The sequence below is a fragment of the Rhincodon typus genome, chromosome 22 (assembly GCF_021869965.1).
Source record: "Rhincodon typus isolate 14 chromosome 22, sRhiTyp1.1, whole genome shotgun sequence".
NCBI lineage: Eukaryota > Metazoa > Chordata > Chondrichthyes > Orectolobiformes > Rhincodontidae > Rhincodon > Rhincodon typus.
In genome coordinates, this window is record NC_063353.1 from 2,185,219 (window position 1) to 2,208,255 (window position 23,037).

The 23,037-nt window shown below is 40.1% G+C and overlaps 1 protein-coding gene across 1 annotated transcript in view; it reads left to right on the top strand.

The window, feature by feature from the left end:
* Nucleotides 1-23,037, top strand: part of LOC109925683 (cyclin-dependent kinase 17) — a 168,786-nt gene that overhangs the window by 116,903 nt on the left and 28,846 nt on the right. The window contains exons 7-12 of the mRNA XM_048610554.1: nucleotides 3,678-3,734; nucleotides 11,975-12,089; nucleotides 12,333-12,427; nucleotides 12,538-12,600; nucleotides 12,688-12,811; nucleotides 16,871-16,991. Coding sequence (XP_048466511.1) covers nucleotides 3,678-3,734; nucleotides 11,975-12,089; nucleotides 12,333-12,427; nucleotides 12,538-12,600; nucleotides 12,688-12,811; nucleotides 16,871-16,991 — 575 coding nt within the window. The remainder of the gene's footprint in view (nucleotides 1-3,677; nucleotides 3,735-11,974; nucleotides 12,090-12,332; nucleotides 12,428-12,537; nucleotides 12,601-12,687; nucleotides 12,812-16,870; nucleotides 16,992-23,037) is intronic.

A 23,037-nucleotide genomic window follows, 5' to 3' on the forward strand; every position in this document is an offset into this window, starting at 1 on the left:
GAGTGTGTGTATGGGCGTTGGAGGGGAGAGGGGGAGCGAGTGTGTGTTGCGGGGGTTTGGAGGGGAGAGAATGAATGGATGCCGTGCAACAATCGTCAAACAGGGATTCACCCTCCCAGTGGGGAAACACTTCAGCAGTCAAGGACATTCAGCCTCGGATCTTCGGGTAAACATACTCCAAGGCAGACTTTGGGATATGCAACAACGCAGAGTCACCAAGCAGAGGCTGACGGCCAAGTTTGGGCAGCACAATGGTTCAGTGGTTAGCACTGCTGCTTCACAGCACCAGGGACCCAGGTTCGATTCCAGCATCGGGCGACTGTCTGTGTGGAGTTTGCACATTCTCCCCGTGTCTGCGTGGATTTCCTCCGGGTGCTCCTGTTTCCTCCCACAGTCCAAAGATGTGCAGGTTAGGTGGAATGGCCGTGCTAAATTGCCTGTAGTGTTCAGGGATGTGTAGATTAGGTGGGTTATAGAGATATGGGTCTGGGTGGGATGCTCCGAGGGTTGGTGTGGATTTGTTGGGCTGAAGGGCCTGTTTCCACACTGTAGGGGTGCTGTGATCTAGGGTACCATTGAGGACAGTCTCAACCGGGATCTTGGATTCATGTCGAACTACAGGTGACTTCACCACAATATACACACTCACACTTCTGTGTGAGAAAGCTAAAAGATAGGGAAGAAAAGGTTCGCCCAATGTGGTCTACTCTACATTGGAGAAACCAAATGCAGACTGAGTGACCACTTTGCAGAACACCTCTAGTCGGTGTGCAAGCTGGACCCTGACCTTCCTGTAGCCGGTCATTTTAACACACACACACTGTGCTTCAAACACGCACAGACACATGCACCCAGTTGCACACGTGCGCCTGCACACACACTCTCTCATTCTCTCTCGTGCGCACGTTGTCTCTCCCCAGCGCGCGCACGCACTCTCTCCCCAACACGCGAGTGGGTGTAGGGTGCCAGTGGAGAAAAGATGTTGATAGTTCTGATTAAGTGATCGGAATGTAAGAATAGCAAAACAACAATGTGTCCCCTGCCAGACTTGAAAGGACAGTAGCTGGGATGGGAGGAGAGGCGGACACGATAACAAGCTAATAGAAAGAGAAGAAATGGTTCACCATTTAAAAGGGTTGAACTGTATCTTAAATCCAGAAGGCTATAAAGTGCCCTGTCTGAAGATGCAATGTTCCTCCAGCTTTGCTGTGATTTACTGGAACACTGCAGCACGTTGAGGACAGATGTGTGGGCATGCAAGCTGGACGCTGTGTTAAAATGACTGGCTACAGGAAGGTCAGGGTCCAGCTTGCGCACAGACCAGAGGTGTTTCGCCAAGTGGTCACCCAGTCCACATTTGTTTTCTCCAATGTAGTGTAGACCACACTGGGCGAACCATTTCTTCCGAGATAGTAGGAACTGCCGATGCTGGAGAATCTGAGTAAATAAGGTGTAGAGCTGGATGAACACAGCAGGCCAAGCAGCATCAGAGGAGCAGGAAAGCTGACGTTTCGGGTCTGGATCCTTCTTCAGAAATGGGGGAGGGGAGGGGGATTCTGACATAAATAGAGAGAGAGGGGGAGGCAGATGGAAGATGGATAAAGGAGAAGATAGGTGGACAGGAGACGGACAGGTCAAGGAGGCGGGGATGGAGTCAGTAAAGGTGAATGTAGGTGGGGAGTTAGGGTGAGGGTTGGTCAGTCAAAGGAAGACGGACAGGTCAAGGAGGCGGGGATGAGGTTGGTAGGTAGGAGGTGGAGGTGAGAGGAGTGGATTGGTGGGAGAAAGAATGGACAGTTTAGGGAGGCGGGGACGAGCTGGGCTGGTTTTGGGATGCGGTTGGGGGCAGGGAGATTTTGAAGCTTGTGAAGTCGACATTGGTACCCTTGGGCTGCAGGGTTCCCAGGTGAAATGTGACGTGCTGTTCCTACAACCTTCGGGTGGCGTTGTTGTGGCATTGGAGGAGGCCCCAGGATGGACATGTTGTCCAAGGAGTGGGAGTGGGGGAGTTGAAATGGTTCACGACTGGGAGGTGCAGTCGTTTGTTGCGAACCTAGCGTAGGTGTTCCACAAAGCGGTCTCCAAGCCTCCGCTTGGTTTCCCCGATGTAAAGGAGGCCCCATCGGGAACAGCGGATACAGTATGCCACATTAGCAGATGTGCAGGTGAACATCTGTTTGATGTGGAAGGTCTTCTTGGGGCCTGGGATGGGGGTGATGGGGGAGGTTTCTTCCCTTTCTTTTAGCTTATCATGTCCTCCTCACCTTCCATCCCAGTTACCGTTCTTTCAAGTCTGGCAAGACACACACTATTGTTCTGCCATTCTCACATTCTGATCACTTAATCTGAACTATCGACATCTTTTCTTCACCAGTACCCCACACCCACACCCACTACCCCCCCAAACAATAGCGTAAATTGAATCGAATTTATTGTCATGTATATTCAATGTAAAAATACAGTGAAAAGCGTGTACCTTCACGATACATGCGTGGTGCCATTCACATTAAATTAAAAAAAGACAAGGGGATAAAAAGAGAGAACTTAAGAGAGTCCAACTTTGCTTTCCACTGCTGCAGTCCCGCTCCGGGCTTTCCAGCCCTCGCCATGCCACTGCCATCGCTCTGGCCCATGCTCGATCCACTGTCACTGCACGACACAATCTGCACATTGTTCTGCCTTCAGCACTTCACTTCAGCTGATGAAGAATCATCTGGACTCCATGTTAGCTTGCTCTTTATCCGTGGATGCTGCCTGACTGACTGTGATCTCTAGCATTTGTTGTTTTCAGTTTATTTTAAATTCTGTCTTTTCTCATGTTGCATAGCACCCTGAAAATTGCAGTTGCGAAGTGAAATCTCCAAACATTAGCCTGTGTGATTATTAGAGGTTACAAAATCTTGGGGCTGATGTATTCAAGGCTAGATTACAAACATTTTTCCTAATGTTTTCTAATATGCATTGTCTGACCTAAAATGGCACCACTTCAAGCTAATAAAAAGTTTAGTTCTCTCAGGACAGTGACTTCAAAGGAATTTAGGGATTTACATATACGTATTAATCAATTAAAACCCACAGCATCTTAGGTTTGTTAGTTAAGACCTGATAGTTAAGGCCACAGTTATCTTATTTGTCTCCTGGCTATTGTTAATAACATGTGAATTATTACACTGAAAATTGTGTAATAATAGTTGGAAGATCAAATTCTTTTGAAAGTATTTGGTGGACAAAAATTGAATTGGTAAATTTAGCATTTGCTCGGAAATTTTATGACATTTCCATCGTATTTGAGGAGAGCAGACTTGTTGTCTCCCTTTGCATTGTGCACTTGCTCTGGTGTATGAAAACAAAACCCATAAAGCCAGCATATAGGAACAATAAGTTTAAAAAAGGCAGTTTCGGGACAAAGCAGTGTAAGCCCTAATGTAATAATAATTTAGCACTGCCTGCCAAAGTCATGAAACATGAGAGAACATAGTGAGAGCACTTGAGAATGGTAATCCTGCAAGTCTTATTTTTGGCAATGCTATTAAATTTGATGAAAAAGTTCTATGGTTTGATTTTCCATATATTGAAATGATTGCTACTCTACATTATCTGGTTAAGAAAATAATCACATTTAATGCGATCAGCAATCAATTACTATTATGTGATGCAAATTTAACTTTCTTTTATAGTCTGAAATTGGATTTGGGAAACTTGAAACTTACGTTAAGCTGGACAAACTTGGAGAGGTGAGTAACTGCTGTCTGTTAATAGTTTACAACTGAAAGTATACAATGAAGAGGTAGTTCCAAGTACAGCGGTAAATTCAACTAAATAGTAGAATTATTGGTTCAATTACCCAAGGAATAATTGCACTGTACATTTTTGTTTATTTGACCAAAGTGGTGCATTTCACTGCATTGCAAACTGACTAATGTATTTCAAATTTCCAGCATAAATGATTATTCGTAGGATGTTCCACAGAATTCCAACAATAGCTAGTCCTGTATTCTCTTCCCATGTGGGATACTATACCTATTTTTGCTGGACTATCCGTTAGCAATTGACTGTCTCTGTGCACAAATTGTCTCTCTGTGTGCTCTTTTAAAGCAAAAATTATAAAGTGGATTATTTTAGAATACCACTTTTAAACCCCTAAAAACATCACTTTAATGTGGAGTTCCTTTTCTATTAATTTCTGCAACTTGCCTTGAAGATTTGTTTTCTGTGTATTTGTTTTAATAATGTCTGATCCTTGAAACATAATTGAGTATTTAATTGGAGACTTTTCTGATTCTGACATTAAAAAAAAACTTGAATTCTGTGGCATCTTGAGTTTGTTTACGCATTTCTGTCATTTGCACAATGAATTTAAACTCAACTTGAAAGAAAACTTTAAAACAATTCATGGCAGATACGATGGGGATAGTAGCGACAGAATGATTATGTTTAGACTGATTTGAGATGCAGAAACGTCCAAGACCGAAAGACCAGTAGGAAAGTCAACAAGTGTGAAAAGAACTTACACAAATTGATGTGGGGGTCGCCCATCACATTACACAAAATCAGTTGAATATTTTAAAATATCTCATGCTGAGCAAGAATTGGTCAGTAAAATGACCCATGTAAGATTAGCGAGCATAGATTAACGTACCATAAATTTAAATGGATAAGTACACATACAAGTGATCTGAACATGAGAAACAAAGGACCAATACCTAACTATGCTGAATACAGCAAATGGAGGCATGGCAAACTGTGGAAGAATAGAGAGACACTTTAAGGGCATGAGTTGCTATAGAACTGTTAAACAATGTGCTCTTTAAGAATAGTGAATGAGACCTTAGTAACAATATTTTTAAAAGAGCTAGGAAATTATATAGATGCAAACATCTTCAATAGCCAGTTGTAATTGAGAGAAGTGGGCATGCATTTGGTTTTAAATATGGGCCCTGGATGCAAAAGCAAGAAGCTTTTGTGCAAAACATTGATCAGACAGCATTTGGAACATTTTGTGCAGTTTGCACAACAGGGAATGGATGTAAATCATTGGAAAATATGCTAAACAACTTTTACATGTAAAGTGGAAGTATGTGTAATGAGAGACTTAACAGCTGGGATTGTGTTTATAAGAGCAGGATAAGTCTTGGGGCAAAAACAGAAATTGCTGGAAAAGCTCAGCAAGTCTGGCAGCATTTGTGGAGAGAAATCGGTGTTAACGTTTCAGGTCAAGTGATCCTTCCTCAAAACTCTTGACTTCAGCCAGAGCTGCTGAGCTTTTTCAGCAATTTCTGTTTTTGTTTCTGATATACAGCATCCGCAGTTCTTTTGGGGTTTTTGTGAGGTCTTAGGGACTGTGGGAGGTGGTTTGACAGTGAGTGAAGGGATCAGATAGTGGTTTTGAAATAATTTGAGGACATAACTAGTGAAAGATTACTTCTGTTAGTCACTGTCTATATAGCAATACACAATGCCTCAAATAAAACAGCAAAACTAAATATCTTTCAAACAATTACATAGAATAGGGATTATTGAGACATGACTGCAGAAAAATCAGGACTCTGAATTAAACATTACAGGGCGTAAAAAAAATACTGTAGATGCTAGGAATCTAAAATAAGAACAAAAGGTACTGGAAAGACTCCACAGGTCATACAGCATCTGAGGAGAGAAAAATGGTTAATATTTGAGGTTGGTGACCTTACAGAATCAAGAAAAGATAGGAATACATTAGATTTTGAAATGAAAGGAGGATGGGTGAAGGAGTACGGAGATTTGTGGAAGATCAAAAGAAAAGGTCTTTGATGAAATGGAAGGTAGGGACTAAATGACAATCTAATCCTATTCTACTACCTTCAGGAATCTGTGCTCCAAGGTCCTTGTGTTCCTCTGCAATTCTTAGTATCCTGTCTTTTATTGTGTATTCCTTTGCCTTGTTTTCTTAATGTACCTCTCAATTTTCCAGATTGAATTCCATTTGCTAATTTTCTACTCGCCTGTAACTTACATTTCTCGTCCTTACTAACAGTCCCATGATCAGTATTCACATAATCTATAAATTTCTTTATCATGCCCCCAATATTTAAGTCTAGATCATTGATATATACACCATGAAAAGCCAGGGACCTGTTACTCAGCCTTGCAGAACACCACTGGAAACAGCCTTCTGGTCCCAAACACACACATTTACCATTACTCTTTGCATTCTGATAATGAGCCAATTTCTAGATAAAACTTGCCACTTACTCTGGGAACCCATTGACTTTTATTTTTTCTGAACAGGCTACCATGGGGACTTAAGTATTCAGGGATACATGAATTTTTGAAAAGACAAACCGGAAGGGAAGGGTACTGGAATGGCTTTCTTAGTATCTGGTGGAATAAGTATGATAGTAAGAAATTATCCTGGATAGGATGATGTAGAATCCATATGGATGGAGGTAGAAAAATAACAAGGAGAAGAAGACACGAATGGGAGTAGTTCATAGGCTCCTGAACAGTAGCTATTTTGTAGGACAGCTAATAAATCAGGGGATGATGGGGGCAGTACACTAAACATGAGTGACTTTAATCATCTTATAGATTGTTAAAATCAAATTGGCAAAGGTAGCCATGAGGAAAAATTCATAGTATCTATTTGGGACATTCCCTGGAACAAAATATTGTGGATATAGCTAGGCATCAGGCTACTTTAGATTTGGTAATGTGTAATAGAAACATACAAACATAGAAAATAGGTGCAGGAGTAGGTCATTCAGCCCTTTAGCCTGCAGCACCTTTCAGTACGATCATGACTAATCATGCAATCTCAACATCCCATTCCTGCCCTCTCCCCATACCCTTTGATCCCTTTAGCCAATAGGGCCACATCTAGCTCCACCTTGAATATATCTAATGAACTGACACCAACAGCTTCCTGTGGGAGAGAATTCCACAGGTTCACAACTCTGAGTGAAGAAATTCTTCCTCATCTCAGACCTCAATGGCTTACCACTTTCTCTTGGACTGGATTTCCCAAACTTTGGGTACATTTTTCCCACATCTAGTCTCTCTAGTCCTTTCAGGATTTTATGTTTCTATGAGATCCCCCGCATTCTTCTAAAATCCAGCAAATACAAGCCCAGGTGATCCAGTCTTTCCTCATATGTCAGTCCTGCCATCCTGGGAATGAAACAGGTTTAATAAATAATCGCAGGGTAAAAGATCCCTTGGGGAGCAATGACCATAACGTGGTAGGAATTAGCATTCTGTTTGAGAGTGAGAAACTTGGTCGGGAAACAACAGTGCTAAACTTAAATAAGGGTAATTACATAGGAATAAGTGCAGAGGCAACGGGGGGGATATGTTTAGCAGAAGATAGCGTTGAAAAACAATGTCAGACATTTAAGAAAAAACGTCATGCTGACAGCAAAGATATATCTTAGAGAAGAAAAATTATTCTAGGAAGGGGATAAACTGACAATGGTTAACCAAGGAAACTAAGAATTGTATTAAATGGAAAGAAATATACATATAATGTGGCAGAGATTAATGGTAAACCAGAAGATTGGGAAGTCTTAAAAGCCAACAAAAGATGATCAAAAAAGAACAAACTGAGGGAAAGCTAGCTAGTAACATAAAATTGGCAGCGAGAGCTTCTTCAAATAGATTATATAAAAAGGAAAGGAGACCAAAATTAACATAGGCCCCGTAGCGAATAAGCTTGGAAAATAATAATGGAGAACCAGGAAATAGTAGAGAAGTCAATTAAATACTTTGCATCAATCTTAATGATAGAGGACACACACTGCATTCCAAAGTACTAAATAATCAAGGGACCCAAGGAGGTAGGAGAGAAACACAAGAATTATTGCTAGAGAAAAAGTACTAGAGAAAGTGAGTACAGTGATATGCTGGTTATAATCTTCTAGGGATCCTTAGATTCAGGTAAAGCCCCAGAGGATTGGAAAACTTCCAGTGTAATACCCTTATACAAAAAGGGAAGAAGTCAAACAAAGGTGACTGTTGTTCTGTTAGCTTAACATCTGTAACTGGGGGAAATGCCAGAGTCTGTTTCAAGCAGACCATCAGCAAGGCTTCATCAATGGGAAATCATGCCTACTAAACTTATTAGTTCTTTGTTGGGGTAGCAAACAGGTCAGATAAAGGGGAGCAAGCCAGTGGATGTAAAGCATTTGGATTTCTAGAAGGTGTTCAATAACACCCTGCACAAAAGGCTACTTTGTAAGATAAGAGTTCATGTTGAGGGTGGTATATTAGCATGGGTAAAGGATTGACTAACTAGCAGAAGTCAGAATGTTTGGCTAAGGGGGGGGGCATTTTCAAAATCACAATCTGTAACTAGTGAAATGCCCAAGATTAGCGCTGGACCCACAATTACATACAATACTGTATTATGTACAAATCAGGATGACACACAGAATCTACAGAGGGATATAGACATATATATAATACATGCAGTATTATTCAGTAAGTAAGCAAAAACTCGGCAAATGGAATATAATGAGGGACTTTGTGAGTTTATGCACTTTGTCAGGAAGACTAGAGGAGCTGAATATTACTTAACTGGGATTAGACTGAAGAAATCTGCAGGACAGAGAGATTTAGTGGTCTTTGTGCATGGATCATTTTAGGCTACCATCCAAGTTCAGTAATAGAGAAGACAAATGAACTGTTGGTCTTTATTTCGGAGGAATATACAAACAGTTGAGTGTTAATAAAATTATATGAAGCACTAGTCAGGCCACATCTTGAAATACTGTGAACAATTTTGGTCCCATGTCTAAGGAAGGATAAATTGGCAATGAAGGTAGACCAGAGAAGGTTCACTAGGTTGATTCCGGGAATGGAGGAATTTTCTCATGCAAAGTGCTTGACTAATTTTGACTTGTGCTAATTGGAATTTAGAAGAATAAAACATATAAGATTCTTGAGTACCTTGATAGATTGATGCAGAAATGTTTTTTTTTTCCCCTCGTGGGAGTGTCTAGGACCAGAGGGCACAATCTCGGAGTAACTGGTTATCCTATTAAGGTAGAGATGAAGTTTTCTTTCCTCAGAGGGTAGTGAATCTCTGGAATCCTCTACCACAGAGGACCTCTGAGGCTGGTTAGTTAAGTATTCTCAAGTTTGAGTAAGGGAAAGAAGAGTTAATGGAAAAAGGCAGGAAAGTAGAATTGAGGATTGTCAGATCTGCTATTTACGGACTTGGGTGGAGCTTTGGCAAAAACCTTGCTTAAATCTATATAGGCTACATTTAACATGCTGACCTATTGATTCCTTATTAGTTCAAAATATTTGATCAAGGTAGTTAGAAATGACCTTTCCTTAAAAATCCATTTCACTGTCCTTCATTTCTCCACTCCTTTCTAAACACTGGTCCTAATTTGATAGCTTATTAAACAGGCTCAGAAGATTCTTTAGATTTATTTGAGCAAATAAAAAAATTCAGTGATGTTATATACTCATTAGGACAGGTCAGTACATTGATTTACCTTTACTTTGAATTCTAAAGTGCATTTGCCAAGGTGCTGCAGTAAAGGGTACATCAGCATAAAGCAGTGGACATCCGTGTTAAACTTGAAAATTGATAAGGTGAATGCAATTCCATTACAAAGTAGCAAGAAGAATTGAATCCAATAAAGTCGACAGGTAACTGTCAGTAAGTTAAACAGAAAATGAAGTTAATGATATGAAACAAAACAAGAACCACGGATACTGTAAATCAGAAACAAAAACAGAAATTGCTGGAAAAGCTCAGCAGGTCTGCAGCATCCGGAGAGAAATCAGAGTTAGCATCTTGTGTTGAGTGACCCTTCATCACAACAGTTCTGAGGAAGGGTCACTTGATCCAAAGAACTACAGATGCTGGAGATCTGAAACAAAAGCAGAAATTGCTACCAAAACTGAACAGGTCTGGTAGCATCTGTGTGAAGAAAGCAGACTTAACGTTTCATGTTTGCTAGTTCTGATGAAAAGTCACCAACTATACTTAAGCTGAAGTCAAGGTTGGGAGTTGGGGGTTATTGGGAGGTGAGTGGATAGGTGGAGATGGAGCCCAGAGAGAGAGAAAGGATTGATACTGAAGTGTCCTTTTATCTCTCATTTTGTTTTATTGCCTTTATCAAGTGCAGCCAGGGTAGACTATTAAAAATCACAGAGCTATGTGAGAAACAATGAAAGTTGGAATGTTTTTGGATAGGTGGGCTGAATGTTACTCTTCATCATTTGATTACAAGATATTTACAAACGAAGGCTATTTAGCCTGTCTTAAATCACCTGATTCCTTCAAAGGATTAGTTGCAGATTTGGTGACATCTCTACTGCTGTTGCACCTCTGTCCAACACACAAGTCACCAATGTTCTCTTTGCGAAAGCTGACCAGTATAATTCTAGATAGTTGCGGCCTCGTAGGGACAGAAGGAAGTGAGTTTTGCCTCTGTTGCTAGATTCCTGTAGGTGCATCATTGAATGATTGTATCATTGTAACCATTAAATTACCCAGTGACCAGCCAATGATGTCCAGCTAGTTCGTGACCACAGCAAAGTATTCTTAATTGTGTGCATTTTCTTTCCTGGCCTGTTCTATGTTCTATAACAGTGCAACACAGGAACAGGTCCTTCGACCCATGATGTTGTGCTGAAAATGATGTCATTATGACGCCTTCATCCTCCATTTTTCCAGACAATCACAGCTCTTCACTCCATGGATGGATTATGAGAGAGAAGAAATATCCCTTGAAGATATGGCTACTAGCCCTACTATTGGGAGCCCAACATACAGACATAAAACGATTTAGCCAAAGTCATCGGCTCACTAGAACAGCCATCACTCTTCTGATGCAGTTCTATGCCAGGTCTAGTCAATGGTGCCCTGCTCATTTGGGTACACCTTCAACACCTAGTGACTTCTGAGGTCCTGCTATCTTTATTTAGCTGTGGGTGGCCACATCCTGCTACCTATGAGGCGGGCTTCCCTTCTCTTCATTTTAACCTCGAGGTTTACATTTGTGAATTGGGTCTTCCCTGTCACAGGTTCCAGGCCCCTCTCTTTTCTGAGACATTGTATGATTCGATAATTTTTCAAAGCTGAGGTTAAAGCAATAAGATGGCAGACACAGACTGTTTAAATTAGACCCACATTTGAACAGCTGCCACATTCCTATAGCCAGTATTGAGCAGAAAACCCTGTCTCCAGGCCAGTCGATGAGGCAGCGCAACGAAGAGCTGGACCAATTACTCCTGTGCAATCTCTATCCCCTTGAGGCATGTTTGGGATGCAGGAACAATCCTGACTGCAGTTTTCTGTCCTCGGAAGAAAAATCCAGTCCAGTGTATCTAACAGTTTGATATTTATTTGCTCCGAATATTCTGCAGTTGCTTAGATGTTGAGTCTACTTACTGAGCAAGATTTTAACTTCTTTAAAATTCACCCACTTACAGAATGAAATAGGGCCCATTGTCTCCCAACCATTGGCCAATTTGTTTGCATTTCCAACACCTTTTCATTTAGAATTAGATTTTAATTGTCACGTGTACTCAAATGCAGGGATACGAGAATACAGTGAAAAGTGTACAAAACCACCATTCTTGGTGCCATTGTAGGTACGAAGGTGTCTAGGTACAAAATCTTAGATTTAGTTAATGTTTTTGGTGTGGGAATTTATTAAAGAAGTTGAATACACCGTACATGGGTTAGTCATTTGAAAATGGGAAATATAGACCATGAGGTCTGATGTGATGGGAGGGAGAGAGGGTTCATAGACGTGTGCTTCGCTGGTGATTTATCATTCCTGTGAAACTCATTGAGGTGAAAGCTATTATCAGCTAGAATTCCTAACTGTCCTGAGTGAATAACACAATATGCTTTGGAATGTGGAAATGTGTGGTGCCACATTTGTGTGGGGAGTGATGGAGAATGCTTGTGATTGCATAGTATGTATGTTTTTGTATTATTTAAAATTCTTATTGCTCACATTCATTACTACAGGGTACCTATGCAACGGTGTTTAAAGGAAGAAGTAAGCTAACTGATAACCTGGTAGCACTGAAAGAAATCAGGCTGGAACATGAGGAAGGTGCACCTTGCACAGCAATACGGGAAGGTATAATCATTCAATTGTGCATTGTACTGTTGTCATTTAATGAATGTTTTATGTATTGTTACACAATTTGCAGTATATGTAGGATCATTTATCAATAAAGCAGTCATAAAATATAGATTTGACAAATTTTGTCATATTAATTGGAAGTACAATACTCATTCCAAATAAAATGTTTTGCATTAAGGCACATTTTCAAGTTTATAATAAAAAGGCATTGGTTAATTGCTTTCTTTGTCTGTCTAGTCTCATTACTCAAGGACCTGAAGCATGCGAACATAGTCACTTTACATGATATTATTCACACGGAAAAGTCATTGACACTAGTATTCGAGTACTTGGTAAGGTTTGTTCTTTTACACTTTTTGTATTGGTCATTGCTTATGTGTCAGTTATTAAAAAGAAAAATGAAGGAATCTGATTTTATATTTTGAATGTTTGCATCTTGTAGGACAAGGACCTGAAACAGTATATGGATGATTGTGGAAGCATAATGAGCATGCACAATGTGACGGTGAGGGCAAAAATGAACAAACAGCTGCTGTGAGTCATTTGTTACATGCAGGTACTGTTAGGTTAATCTTGTTGCTTTGTTTTGTAGATATTTTTATTCCAGATTTTACGGGGCTTGGCATATTGTCATAAACGGAAAGTGTTACACCGAGACCTGAAACCGCAGAACCTGCTGATAAATGAAAAAGGAGAACTAAAGCTTGCTGATTTTGGTATGAAGTAATAATTAAATATTACGTACTGGTGAAAAGTCTTGTATGTATTAATTTCCACAATCCGTTTTGCATCTTACCTCACATTTCCAGTTTGTTTCTGATTTATTTAATTTCTGCATACAAATAGAAATTATTCATATGCCTTGAGGGTAGGTGAGTGATTCTGATCAGCACAAAACACATACATCTGTTTCTGAGGTGGCACCAAATCACATTAGTTCGAGTACCGAAACATAGTCAAAAATGGCATATGTTATTGTTGCAATCAGTTGATGCCAATATTTTTGCTAGAATGCAATTTGAAAAATGCTTTACCAGTTAAGTTATCTGGAAAGCATATGACAAGCTTTATGTCAAAAATACTGTAATGGCATCGGTTAGAGCTGGAGATTTGTACAGGGTAGCAGGCAACCACTAGTGAAGATACTGGATGAGATCAGGGTGGCATTTTCTCAGTGTTGGAAGTTAAGGGTTCAGATGATGCTGCCGAAAGAAGAAGAATCCTTACAGTGTGGAAACAGGCCATTTGGCCTAACGGGTCCATACTGATGCACAAAGAGCTTCCCATCAAGACCCGTCCCCCTATCCTATCCCTGTAACCCGCATTCTGCACATTCCTGAACACTACAGGCAATTTAGCACGGCCAATCCATCTAACTTGCACATCTTTGGACTGTGGGAGGAAACCGGAGCATCCGGCAGAAACTCACACCAACATGGGGAGAGCGTGCAAACTCCACATAGACAGTCGCCCAAGGGTAGAATCGAATCTGGATCCTTGGTGCTGTGAGGCAGCAGTGCTAAACCACTCAGCACCGTTTTGCCCTGGTGGCATGGAGCCATGATGAGCTGCATTAACACAGTAAATAAGTAATGAGAGGCCTTCAAGGAGTGAATAGTTCAGGAATGAAAGTGCATCCAAGGATGAAGTTTCCTAAATGACTAACACAAAAATAAAGTGAAATAAAAACAAAGGTTTATAATAAATGTCATCATTAATAAAGAGAAGTTATTTAAAAGGCTGGTTACATTTAGAATGATACATCACCAGGACCAAATTATATGCATTAAGCCTGAGGGAATTATGAGTGGAAATTATAGAGACACCACCCATAATTTTCCAATTTCCTTAGTTACAGAGGATTGGGAAACTGCTTATGTATTAAAAAAAGAGTATAAGGATAAACTCAGCAAGGGTTACCATTGCCAGTTTAAACTTCGTGCTTAGAATGCTTCGGAGACGATCATCTAGGACAAAATTAACACTTGTAAGCAGTTTAGATTAATTAGGAAAAACCAACATAACTTTGTTAGTTAAATGGTGTTTGACTAATTTGTTTGAGCTTTTGATGAAATGTCACATAATTGACTTGTCAGCAGATTAGAAGACAATGGAAGAATAGGGAAACTGGCAACATTGATACAAATTCATTGAGTGACAGGAAACAGAGGGGTGGTGAAGGACTGTTTTGGGCACTGGAAGAAGGTACGCTAAGGATTGACATTAGTACCACTGCTTTTTGTGGAGTATAATATTGACCTATATCTGGGTGTGATGAACACAATTTCAAGGTTTGTAGATGTCACAAAACTTGGATATATTGTGAACAATGAAGAGGACAGTGATAGAATTTAGGAGGATATGGGCTGGTGAGATGGCTAGACACATGAATTTCTTTTTGGTGGAAAGAATGAGGAGAAGCAATAGTAAAATAAAGGGCACAATTCTAAAGTAGAAACAGAGACACCGTCCTGACTTGGAAATATAACAGCAAGTCTTCAATGTAGTTGGGTCAAAATCGTGGAACATTTTTCCTAACAGCGCTGCATACATACCTAGATCAGATGAATTGCAACAGTTCAAGGTGATGGCTTACAACGACCTTTTCAAGGACATTTAAGGCTGGGTAACAAATCTCTTCAGGGAGATAAAAAAAAGTGCAAAAAAAATTCAGTGCTGTACAGACTACGTTAGATCCCTAGGGGATGACAGCACCCCAAGCCATCACTATGCTGTTTTTTTTCTATTAAATTCATTGAAAAATGCAATATGTGATATACAGATAGCACAGTGTCTAACCCAGGGAAACAATTAAGTGTTGCTATATGAACTGTTGCTCCCCTGCCTTTTGTAGGTGTTTCACCTGTTCCATCTCATAGTTGTCTGAATGGAATCCGGCTAGTAAGAGGGCTCTTGTACTGCACTTTGAGCCAGAAGGCCCAGCTTCAAGTTCCATCTGCTTCAAGGTTATGATATAACATCCCTGAACAGGTTGATTTTTACATAATACATTGGTTCACAAAGATAGTTTGGAAACTGGTTAGTCAGTCACCAGCTGCTACAGCACTGATTGGATACCTATTTTCTTCAATAGGATTGCTTCTATGAATTTGTGCCTGTCACAGGTCCTGTTTCAAATTAAAAGTGGCAGTCTCCCTACTAGAGCCAAATTTGCTGCACTTAAGGCAGTGACATTAGCCATCAATGCAGCTATCAAACATATGTATTTAAATGGTTACTACAAATGAACATTGCACCTTCTTTTTCTAAGAAGTCACCATGAATCAAAGCAGGTTTTCTTTTGAAGACACAGCTGTAATGCATTCAAAGGAATGCATACAAATAGGAAGTTTCAGAGAGTAATATAATTTTAATCAGTAAGTGTTAAAATATCTGATCTGTTTCAGTCTACCTAATGTTGAAGGAGGGTCTTATCTGGCTATGTAGTCTACAGACATCTAACCCTGCCATTGTTAATTTTCAGTTTAAAACAAATTGTCAATAAGCAGAGCATCTGCTGACAATGAGCACTGTAATGTAAGCTACCTCAGATTGTCCCAAACACACTTTAGCCAATGAAGTACTTTTGAAATTTAATCACTCTTCTAATGCAGGGAAATGTCATATGCGTTTGCATGCAGTCTAGACCTATGGATAGATAATTCTAGTAATTTTAGTTGATGGATAACTATGTACAAAAGATTGCTGGAAGAGTTCCCTATTGCTCTTCAGATAGTGGCTTTGGATTTCAATTTATAGACTTTTCCAAAATACAGCATTTAATTCAGTGTTAGGGGAGTACTAAACGGTCAGGATCAACTCAAAATATTTGTTTAAACCCACAGCCTTTGGGCTGTCAGGTCCAAATGCAACCACTGAATCAAGGATAATCTTTGAAAAAAAAATTCATTACTTACTGAACCTTGAGAGCCTGTCATTTTTTAAATAAAGCATTGAGTGTAGGAGTTGGGATCATATTGCAGTAGTATAGGACATTGGTGAGGCCACTTTTGGAACACTGCATTAAATTCTAGTTTTCCTGCTATAGGAAAGAAGTTGTAAAATTTGAAAGGGTTCAGAAAAGATTTACAAGGATGATGCCGAGGTTGGAGGTTTAAGCTGTAGGGAGAGGCTGTTTTCACTGGAGTGTCGGAGGTTGAGGGGTAACCTTTTATAGAGGTTTATAAAATCAGGAGCGGCGTGGATAAAGTGAATAGCTGGGTGGGGAAGTCCAAAACTAGAGGGCATAAGTTTAAGATGAGAGGGAAAGATATAAAAGGGACCTACCGGGCAACTTTTTCACGCAGAGGGTGGGCGTGTATGGAACAAGCTGCTGAGGAAGTGATGAAGGCTGTTACAATTACAACATTTAAAAGGCATCTGAATGGGTATATGAATAGGAAGGGTTTAGCAGGATATGGGCCAGATGTTGGCAAATGGGACTAGATTAATTTAGGATATGTAGTCGGCGCGGATCAGTTGGACCGCAGGGCCTGTTTCCATTCTGTACAACTCTATGACTCTACTAGTACAGGTACATATAGCTGAGGAATTTGAAAAAACAAAGATTAAAAATTTACTTTACTTCAGCACTTGAGCAGAGAATTGTTTAAAATGTACAATTGATCATATCAAAGATTGAATCATCTTTAGTAAAAACAATGTGCTGAGCACCTCAGTGGGTCTAGTAGCGTCTGTGAAGGGAGTAACTGAATTAATTTTTCAAGTTCAATATGACTCTTTGGAACTTTAATTGAATATCTTTTCCTTCACAGGTTTAGCAAGAGCCAAGTCTGTTCCAACAAAGACATACTCAAATGAAGTTGTAACTTTGTGGTACAGGCCTCCAGATGTTCTTCTGGGCTCTTCAGAGTACTCAACACAGATTGACATGTGGTATGTATAATTGACTCCATTTAGTTTTGTTTGGTGGAGGGACATCGATGTTACATCATTTGGAGATCTCTTATTCTATAATCAAGGACCATTTCCATCATCCAGCCTGCCCTCCAGTATGAACTTTATCCTCTCAATATCTGGCAATATAGAACTACTACAGCTGTAACATAATGGCATAGCGTTTTGGCTTTGAATGTATTTGGTACTGTAGGCATAACATTGCTGTAATTCTTCAGAAGTGCATTAGTTTGTTCAAGCTCAACCTACAACACATCACTGAATATAAATCTCTCATGGGCCAATGCAATTAAGCATAATTTAATTAAAATTTGATGTAATTGAGAGTAATAACCTTTCTACTAAATAGGACAAAGTCAGAAGTCACAGGACTCCAGGTTATAGTCCAACAGGTTTATTTGAAATCACAAGCTTTCAGAGTGTGGCTCCTTCATAAGGTGATGAGACAATGTGTGTGTGCGTGTGCGTGTGTGTGTGTGACTGTGTGAGTGTGAAAGAGAGAGAGACAGGGTGTGGTTGTGTGAGAGAATATATAAGACAGAGAGATAATCACAAGGTAATTACAGGTAATTATCTCTCTGTCTCATATATTCCACAACCTGTCTCTCTCACACACACACACACACACTCTCTCTCTCACACACAGGCGCACAGTGTCTCACTCTCTCTCACACACAGGCGCACAGTGTCTCACTCTCTCTCACACACAGGCGCACAGTGTCTCATCACCTGATGAAGGAGCCACACTCTGAAAGCTTGTGATTTCAAATAAACCTGTTGGACTATAACCTGCTGTTGTGTGACTACTGACTACACCACCCCAGTCCAACACTGGCACCACCACATCACGGCTATTAAGTAGGAGGTAGTGGTGTAGTGGTAGCATCACTGGACGAGTACTCCACATTCCCAAGCTAATATTAGTGGACAAAGGTATGCATCCCACCCTGGAAGATGGTGAAATTTGAATTCAATCTCCGATCTACTTGTCGCAGATGCATCTTTCCTTGACTGTATTAGTAGGAGTGATAACTGCACAATTCTTGTGGAGACAAAGTCCCACCTTCATGTTGAGGATACCCTCCATTGTATTGTGTGATGCTAGGAGACACACTTTGAACAGATCTGGCAACTCAAAACTCTGCATTATTAAGACACTCTGGGCCATGCTGCAAGTGCAGGATTATATTCAATGACAAACTGTACACTCATGCCCTGCACATCCACCACTTCTGCCATTTACCATCAAGCTGGGAGATAAACAATGGTTCAATGAAAAGGCATGGAGGACATACTTAAAGATGAGCTGTCAACCTGGTGAAGCTGAAACACAGGACTAATTTTATACCAGACAGCATGCAATGGACAGGCAATGCAATCCCACAACCAATGAATCAGATCTAAGCTCTGCAATAATACCAATACATGTCCAACTGTGAATCAAGGTAGGTAATTAAATAAACAACAAGAGTCTCCAGAAACATTGTCAGGGCAGTCAGCCCCTGACCTCATTACAACTTTGGCCCAAGCAAGAACAAAAGAGCTGTACTGCAGCGACTAAGTTAGAGCATCTGCCTTCAACATTGAGGCAGTATTTAATCAAATATGGCATCAAGGAGACCCAGCAAACCTGGAGTGAATGAGAATCCAGGAGGGATTGTACTGTTTGCTGGTTATAGTCATATCATATGCAAAGGAAGATTGTAATTTTTGGAGATTATTCACCTTCATCCCAGCATGTAATTGCAGCAGCTCCTCGGGGCGGTGTCCAAAGCCTCTGTCTTCAATCGCTTCATCAATTACTATGCCTCCATCATCGTGACTCCTCGTACACTGAAGCTGATCATATTCATAGGCAAAAGGCCTGGGCTGCATCTTTGACTGATAAGTGGCAAGTAATATTCAAGTTATGTAACTGCCAAGCACTGTCTCCAACAAGAAGGAATCTAACGATTGTCCTTTGACATCCAGTAACATTACTGTTACTGAATCCCCCGTTGTCAACATCCTTGGGATCACCATTGACCAGAAATTTAATTAGACCAACCATGTAGTATTTACAAGAGAAGGCCAAACGCTTGGAATTCTGCTGAGAAACTCAATTCCTTCCTGTCCATCGTTTGTCTGCTATTTACAAAGTTAACAATCAGAATGTGAGGGAATACTTCATACTGAGCTGGATGGGTTCAACTCCTCCAACGCTCAAGATGCTTGAAAGCATGCAGAACAATCAGCCTTTTTGATTGACACCCCTTCCAGCACTTTCAACATTCAATTCCTTTACCTCCAATGCACAGTGTAAACATTGTTGGGTACTATCTAGAAGATGCACTGCAACAACTCGCCAAGGCCCCTTCAGCATCTTCGACACTTTAGATATCCACACTCCGTGCTGCCTAGAAGGGCAAGTGCAGCAGATGTATGTGAGCCCACCATCTGCAATCCTTCCTGATTTGGAACTATATCGTTGTTCCTTTTCTGTCACTGAGTCAAAATCCTAAAGTCCCTTCCTGACAGCACTATGGGTGTTCCTACAACCCAAGGAGTGCAGCAGTCTAAAAAGGCAGCTCACTGCCAGCTTCTTTGTGACAATTTGGCATAAGCCATAAGTACTGGCCTCAGAAATAATGGCCATATTCCTTGAACAATAAAAAAACACCTAGTCCAGTTTTATTGATTTAAGTTGAAAGTTAGTTTATTAGGAAAACATTTTTTCACCAATGGTTCAGGTCCTATTTTCAAGATTACCGATCAGACAATCTTTATAGTGCATGATGTACAACAGAAACCAATAAATAAGTTGGTGCTTTTTAAAAAACAAAAAAAAATCCATTTTGATAGCTCCCTTAAGGGCACACAAATCGGCACAACTAATGGAAACCTATCATGGTGAATAATTGGATTGATCAGCGTGGCTAGTTTCACGTATGTTGGCAGTTTTCAAGACTTTTTTAAAAAATGTATTCTGTAATCACCTTGTTCGGAGTTATGATACATCTCAGGAGTAGATCTGTCTTGAACCCATGCCGCCTGGCCCAGAGGTCATAGAACATAGAACAGTACAGCACAGTACAGGCCCTTCGGCCCATGATGTTGTGCCGAACTTTTACCCGAAACCTAAGGTCTATCTAACCTCCACTGCTACCTTATACTATCATCCATATGCGTATCTAATAGCCGCTTAAATACCCCTAATGAGGCCGACTCCGCTACCCTCTCTGGCAATGCATTCCACACCCCTACCACTCTCTGAGTAAAGAACCTACCTCTGACGTCTCCCCGATATCTACCTCCTTTCACTTTAAAACTATGTACCCTTGTAAAAGCTACCTCCACCCAATTAATTGGGAGCCATGCATTTCAGCAAGGACAGGGATGGTGGATGAACAGAACTTGGTGTCAGTAAGGACAGTCAGGTAACTACTACTGCACTACAAGGGCCCAGGGCATTTTTTAAAACTAGCATAGAAGCTTGTGGGGAGAAAATTTATACATTCACTTTGTCTTTGAAATTCTTCAATTCTTTCTGCTTCTTCGGCAGTTTTTGGTCCAAACTGTGTTAGATCAACCTAAAAGGAAACACCAAGCCAATACTTTGCTGGAAATTGTTCATCAGAAAGAACACAAAGCCTGATTTTGATGTTCTTCAAATAACGGAAATTATGCTACTGTCAGACTTGCGAATTAGGTCAATTAAAAGTAAAAATTAGACAATAGAAGGCTTATAATGTATGGTTCCCATGGTTACAGGGATCAAAGTTCTGATTCTTTAGTCCATATATTACTTCCTAAATAATGCTGGACTTGGATCAGTACTTGTAACAAAACTTGCATAGGGAGCTGCATCTGGCTCCTTTAAGCTATGCATCTTCCCTTCTCTTTTTGTTAGTTAAAAGGAGAGAAGAAAAAGCTGTAGATATGTTTTCTGGTGGATGTGGGACTACCACTAAAGTTCATGTCCACAATGAGAAGACATAATAGCACTTAGGCTGCATTATATAAAAAAAAGTCAGCTGTGACATCTGAGCCATTAGGAAAGCCAATCTGCTTCTCCAGTATCCAGCCTGAATAAATACATAAAGCTGTAAAATAATTGAAGTGATTACTTCTACTGAGCTGCCATGGTGTTTCCATCCTGACATTAAGAATTCAGATTCTTTCACATCGTTGAGAATCAAATTTAAAGTCAGCACGTTTGGATAGTGAAGTAATCTTTTAATGATCTGAAATATGATCTCATCAATCAATTAATTTTGTTTCTGTCTTTAGCTTGCTGCAATGCTCCAGTGAGGCTCAGCTCAAGATGGAAGAATAGCATCTTATTTTCCACTTGGGGACGCTGCAGCCTTCAGGACTCAATATCCAGTTCAAAGATTTTAGAACCTGAACACTACCTTATCTGTTCTTTACCCACATCCATACCTAAGGCCCTGTTTTGACATGGGCTAATGTCAGCACAGCTGACCTATTGTTGCCTATTTATGGGTCCCCGTTATCGGCTTTTCTTTCTCTCTTGCAGACTATTATCCATGCCTTTGTCTGCCTAACTGTCGGTTCTCTCTCTCTGGGCTTCATCTCTGCCTGTGTGATCAATTCCACCTCTTGCACCCACAATCCCCACTACCAACCCCATCCCCACCCCCGCCCTGTCTGCAGGACAAACCTTTTTCTAGCTGCTACCAGTTCTGTAGAAGGGTCAAGGACTCAAAATATGAAATCTGCTTTCTGTCCACAGATTATGCCAGACATGCCGAGTTTCTCCAGAAATTTGATTTTGTTTTTAATTTTGTTTTAGTTCATTAAACCCAGCAAATGTTTACTGCTTCACAAGAATTTATCCACCTTTGCATTAAAAAAAATTCAAGGGCTTTGTTTCCATCACCTTTTCCAAGAGACTTCTAAATACTCATAACCCTCTGAGTGAAAAATATTTGCTACCTGTTTTAAATGGACGATCATTTTTTACTTAGTGAACAATAGTTATGGATTTTCACACAATAAGGAATGTCCTCTCCATATCTACCCAGTCATGCCCCCTCAGGATGCTTACATCTTTCACTCAAGTTGTTTCTTACTCCTCTGACTCCAGTGGATACAAGCCTATTCTGGACAGATAGTCTGGTAAACTGTTCCTGGTGCATTTACACCCTTTGTAAATACGGTGATCATTACTGTACATAATACTTGAAATGTTATCTCACCAATGTCCTCTATAACTTCCTGTTATTGTATTCAATTCCCCTTACAAGAAAATGTTAATATTCTATTCGCTGTCCAAACAAACTTCTGTACCAGCACACTAATGTCTTGCTATTCATTTTACAAGGACACCCAGATCCCCCTCATTTCTCTGCAATCTCTCAATATTCAAATTATTTGCTTCTTTTTATTTTTCCAGCTGCCAAATGGAAATTTTCACATGTTCCCACATTATACTCCTTTTGCCACATCCTTGCCCACTTACTTTTCAGCCTGTAAATCTATTAATTTACTTAGCACCCTTTTCCGTTGGTTGGGATTTTTGAGTTCCTCCTTCCTGGCCATTTCCTGATTTATCACTACTTCTGGAATATTACTTTTGTCTTCTGTCATGAAAACTGATGCAAAATATCTGTTCACTTCATCTGCTATTGCATGTATTTATGTTCTTTATTCTTCAGACTCACTTTCTACAGTACCAATCCTCAGTTTGTTAACTCTTTAAATATTTATAGAAATTCTTACTTTCTGTTTTTATATTTCTGACTAGCTTTCTCTTGTACTCCAACTTTTCCTTACTTAGTAATTTTTTTGTTGGTTCTTTGCTTTTTGATATATTCTTTAAGTTGTCTGATCTCTTCCCTGTCAGTGCACAATTATGTGTTTGTTTTTCAAGTTTTATACCATCTTTAACATTTCTAGTTAGCCCTGTATTGAAGGTCCATCCCTTTGAATTCATCTTGCTGTTTGGAATGTATCTGTCCTCTCCGTCCCAAAAAAACCCCTCCAGATCAGTGCACTGAATTGTTCTTGGCCTGTTCTTTAA